The 5,647-nt window shown below is 36.5% G+C and overlaps 1 protein-coding gene across 1 annotated transcript in view; it reads right to left on the bottom strand.

Annotated features, from left to right (window-relative positions):
- The window catches only part of cnc (cap-n-collar), a gene marked incomplete in the record, with an annotated part of 55,746 nt that overhangs the window by 3,092 nt on the left and 47,007 nt on the right, over positions 1–5,647 (bottom strand). The window contains 4 exon segments of the mRNA XM_011300480.1: positions 217–330; positions 402–578; positions 761–906; positions 1,084–1,363. Of these exon segments, the coding sequence (XP_011298782.1) occupies positions 217–330; positions 402–578; positions 761–906; positions 1,084–1,363 (717 nt within the window).

Genomic DNA, 5,647 nt, shown 5'->3' with positions numbered 1-5,647 from the left:
GTAAAAACGTTACGGGACTTTTTTGTAGTTTATTCTATTTCAAATAAAAAAGGTGGTATTATATTTTCTCTTGAAACAAGTAGTTATTGAGATAATTCCAGGTTAAATAAAAGTGAAATTTTACTTCACCGATCTCGAGGTATCGGCACTTGAAATTCACAATTTTTCACACATTTTAGTTCCTCTCAACTCAGTATTGTTATCAATGATTTATACCTTTTTTATCGCGTGATAACGGTCTCTGCATGGGTCCAGAGCTGTCACCGGGCAGGTGATACGTGTGATTATGATGAATGTGTTCCAATGCTGTCCTCCCTGGTATTTGTGGAACTGCCAGAATAAAAATCAAATGAAAAATGGAGAAAAAATTATAAAAATAATTCTGCAAAAGTGCAACCCACCAGCTTGATGGCGCGAGAAATCTAGACTGCAGCTGTATTTCAGCTCAGATTGGGGTCCAGCAGCTCCTTCAATGGGTCCAGAGTAAGCATTTCCAGGGGGTCCAGCACCCACCGTGTGCCCCTCATATTCATATTTAATTGGAGTCGTTGGATGAGGACTGGCACCCAGCAAAGATCCTGCGCGATTAATCACCATTAATATCCACAGATTTCCCCAAACCTATGGCCTCTAGAAAAAAAAGTCATCAGACTTTTTTGTAGCTTCCGAAATCCCCGACAAAAAAGTCTTCTGACATTTTCCTCTAGACCCACTGATTCCTCGAGTAATCGTTCAATTCAAATTAAGTATAAAAATTCACCTGGCCCCTGCTCCTGGAAGCATCTCTTCCCAAACATCTGGTGCTTCTTCTGGGCAACCGGAGGCACTCGATCAGCTTGACACCGTGGAGATCCACCGGTTCTCCCTGCTATCGAGTAATTGCAGTCGTATGGCATACGATATTTACTGGAATTAATTTAAATAATTAATACACGTCCAGCAGCTCCAGTTGCTATTTTCATCATCAATTTATGGTGAATAAATATTCCCTTTCAATTATTTATTAAGTAAATCACTGGAGGACTGAGCATTCGGCATTGGGAAGCTGTTGGGAGGGGATTAAAGGGATTAATTAATAATTACCTTGCGTAATCCATGGAATAATGGGTATCAGGCTGTGTGTGACTTGAGTTTGATCCAGTCTCCATCCACTCACCATCGGAGAGGGGTCCACGTTCACTTCCCATACTACTGACAGCACTGTCACTTGATGCATCCATTCTCTCATCTGTCACACCACCTAGGGATGTCACAACACCTGATCCTCCATTATTGCCACCACCCTGGACTCCAGGAAGTGCAGCTGCTCCTGTTGGACCTGATGCATTATTGCTGCTGTCCAGCATTCGCATCGAGTACATGCCTTTAAAAAATCAACAAAACAAAATATTTAATAAATATTCATTTAAAACCACGTGATATATAAATATTCATGAATATTATACAGTAATTCATTAAAATGTCAAAACCTGAAATTAATTATTGATGGAATAATGAATGGAAAAATTATAAATAAATTGAATTTGAGAATAAATAATTGGGAAATTAGACAATTAGAAAATTAGAAATCGATGGATTGATGATTTTTTGAATAATAGAAGAAATTATTATTATTATGGAGATATATTGTTTGTGAAAATTACGGGAAATGGGGAAATTGGGGAATTAATTATTTAATTGGAGAGGGAAAGAAGGAATAGGTCGAGGATGATGAGGAGACATTGAAAATATTTATTAGTAATTTGTAATCATTAGAGAAATATTATTTCATTCGCGATGACTCATCAACACGAGCGGCTCAACTAAATTAAATGAGACCCAGTTAGCAATAAATTTCCGCTGACGTGTACTGGCTATTCCTGGAAAAAATCCTACGAGAACTCAACTCCTTGGCGATTGTCTCCGTGACGGGTATCAGGTGTCAAATCCCCTAGAATCTCGTCCCGACGTAGCGTAATTTGTTCAGGAATTCAGGTCTCGTGTCTCGAGTGCCTGAATATAATCCAATCCCGTGATAACTCATCGATAACTCCAGTTCGAATGGTTTTACGGGAAAATGTCATAAGACTTTTTTATAGCGTGTGGAATTTTCAATAAAAAAAGTCTTCTCACATTTTTTTGTAATTCCAGTAATTCCGGGTTAATTGAGGGTTACGTGAAATGTGTGAAACGTAATTGCTAGGAATTCTTCGATTTGGTAATTTTTTTTTTCTCATTTGCGGATGTATCTCCGAAACTGTAGTTTGGAGAACAAAAAGTCGTTAGACTTTTTAATAGCTGATGGAATTTCCAACAACAAAGTCCTCTGACGTTTCCTCGCAATTCCACACATTCCGGAGATAATTGACAATTACGCGAGTCGTGGAGAATGCAATTTTCATAAATCTTCGGATTCGATGATTTTATTTATTTGCAAATTGCGGATTGTGGGGGGGGGGAGGGGGATTAGGATTTGCAGAGGGTATCAATGACATTCTCTGATGACTAAGCAATAGTTACAGTCACACGATAACGAACGGAATTGATAAATCATGCATGAGATATTGGCACATTGGCCCGAACGATAAAAACACGCATCCGCATATTCATACATCCGGTAATATCCTGAGGTTAATTAGCAGTTAAATAAATAAGAATTGATACAGAAGAAGAAGGTGATATCATAATTCAATATCACCCTGATAAAAAAAAAATATTCCGGGTAATTCACTAAATTAACTCACGACGTACTACTTCACGTGTTCGCTTTACTGAGTCTTCGATAAATATCCGCGAATGTATCGCAAATATCGAAATTTTCGTAATTACATTTTTTGCAGATCGTAATTTTTTCTCGAAAAAAGGTCATTACACAAAATTCGTTATCTCCCTTATATCCCGAGATATTCACGAAAAATTGATGGGAAGTCTAAATCGATTTACCGATTTCTTACTTGATTGAATTTAATTTATTAAATTTATTTGGAAGAAGAATTTTGGGGAGATTTTATCGAGAATTGATTGACGATTGGTTTTGGTAATATATATTGGTGGTGAGGATAATATTTGAGATTATTTATTCTGCTACTTGTATCAGCGGGAAAAATTCCGGTTTTCATCGGGTCTTGACTGACGATTCGCCGGTTTTCATTCATCAGCTTCATGAATCCATAAACAGGCAACACGTACACGTCGTAAACATTTTAATGGCGCAGCGATGACTTGACAATTTTGTGCACCCGATATCGCGATTAATGCGATATTGATTATCTAACATGGATAAAATGTTATTGATTGAAAGATCTTGAAATCCCGCCACCAATAAAAATCAGTACAAAATCAGCGATATCTCCTCTCGCAAAGAACCGATTCCAAAAAATGACTGCTCACTTTGAAGCTCTCAAAAAAACCCTCAAGACTCGAAGAATGCTCGTGACAATTCACTCAGCCAATCTCGAGATATTCCCGATCAAAAATGAGAGTGTCGGGATGAAAAAATCGGTAATCAAAAAAATTATCACCTCAAGGCAATGGACGATATCTCGTCTCTCAGGGATGGGATTTTGATGAATGATATCTCATTTTGAAGCTCTCGAAAACCCTCGGAAGTGCGGTGAAACTCGTGGATATTCACTCAGTCGATTTCGAGATATTTGGGATCGAATATCGACCCTCCACCTTGAACTCGATCCCTCGAATTTCCCTCGTCACGAAGATCAAGTAATTGACCTTCATTAATTATTTTCGGTATTTAATTATCACAAAAAGCACCTACTGGCACTGTAAACGATAATTCCCATGGTCGCCATTCAAAAATTCACTGAGAAATATCCACTAAATTCACATTAAACTAAAAAAATCACACCACCCGATTTTTTTTTCATTCTCGCTAAAGTCGTCAGTCGAACACAACAGATTACTCAAAACTTTATCTTATGATAATACGATATCATTCACAAGGAAAACGACACGCGCAGAAAAAATGGCAGACGTCGTAGCGCAAACAAATTGAGAACCAATGAAAATCACAATCCGATCTCCACTAATTATTCCCATATCGAATCATCAATTACAAATTCCACCGGTCAACTATAACCCATAATTAATTATAATTACATCAATTACGAGTCTCAGTTGTTCATCGATTTAATTTTAATCTTGCACTAATTCATTGATTGATTTTTGTTGATTATCGATTATTTGTTATGCCGATTTCACGAGATCGTCAGTTAAATTTTTATTTTCATTGACAATTGATTTTTAGGGGAGGTTCTTTTTTAATTTATTAATTAACTATTTTTGGGGCGATCGGTGTGTCGGAACGTCCGATCGATTCGAAGCTCCGCGGGAAACTACGCGCAGTTCTCGTGCGACTACCGATGGAAACCGTCCATTGGAGCGCTAATTTATTCGTTAATGAATTTTGAGAACTTACGATTAATTAACGGTGGAAAATGTAAATAAATAATGGGGCATTTCAGGTTTTTTTAATTTTCTCATGGAATTGAATGGTTGCGGGTTAACGAATTTTGTTAATAACTCGGATGAATTGGATAGTATCATCGAGGTTTCTTTTAATGACTCATTGACTCAATGACTCCATTCTGTCATGGTCATATGTTTGCGAGTATGTAGTGGTTTTTCAGTGGAGGAAAACGAAATCAGAACTCATTCCCGCGGTTTTCATGCGAATTCCTCAGAAATTAATGGTTTTACAGAAAAATGTCATCTGAGTTTTTTATTGGGCGATTCATTTTCGATATTAAAGTCCTTTGACGTTTTTTTATTATTTTCATTATTCTAGGAGTAATTGACAATTACGTGAAAAATGGTATGTTTGGATATCGGAAGTTGAATTTTTTTTTATTTGGCTGATTATCTTCAGAACTATGTGTGGTAGAGTAAAAAGTTATGGGACCTTTTTTGTAGCCCATGAAATTTCCCCAGAAAAAAGTCCTATAACATTTCTCTGTAATATCATGCTTTCTGAAGTTTATTAACAGTTACAAAACACGTGGAAAATGTAATTCATCAAATACTTCAAATTTGAAATTTTTTCTTTTTCTTATCTATGCAAATATCTCCAAAACCATGAATTTTCGAAGAAAAAGTGATAAGACTTTTGTTCTACCCAATTAAATTCCTCACAAAAAAGTTCCCCATCATTATTCTCTAAACATTTCCATTTCCAAAATAATCCCCGTGGAAATGAGAAATTGAAAAAAATCACTTGATAATCAATCGCAATTGGAAGTGAACGTCTAAATAAAAAATTCCAACGGCATGAACGTAAATTGCGTTATTCTATTATTACAGATGCTATACCCGAGAGAGTATGAGTCACTCCCTGGCAAAAGATTGTGAAATGTTAAGTGTCACGAGCCGAATCGCATCCAATGGCAAAAGACATTGAGACCATGCAATGAATGTTATGTATACCGGACACTTACGACCATTTAATACTCATGCACGTGTTTTTACGGCCCCTCCAATTCGTGTCCTCCAAATCCACCCACGTCATTTGCTCACTAATTAATAAATTGATTAATTAATCAAATCACCCACCACTTGAGAAATTCGAATTCAAAAAAATGGCGCGCAGTTGAGATTTTGAAAAAATAAAAATCAATTAATTATTATAATTCGTACGATCATCAGAATTAATTAA

The sequence above is a fragment of the Fopius arisanus genome, unplaced genomic scaffold (genome assembly GCF_000806365.1).
Source record: "Fopius arisanus strain USDA-PBARC FA_bdor unplaced genomic scaffold, ASM80636v1 scaffold00018, whole genome shotgun sequence".
NCBI classification, from domain to species: domain Eukaryota; kingdom Metazoa; phylum Arthropoda; class Insecta; order Hymenoptera; family Braconidae; genus Fopius; species Fopius arisanus.
This window is presented reverse-complemented; position numbering and strand designations above follow the sequence as displayed.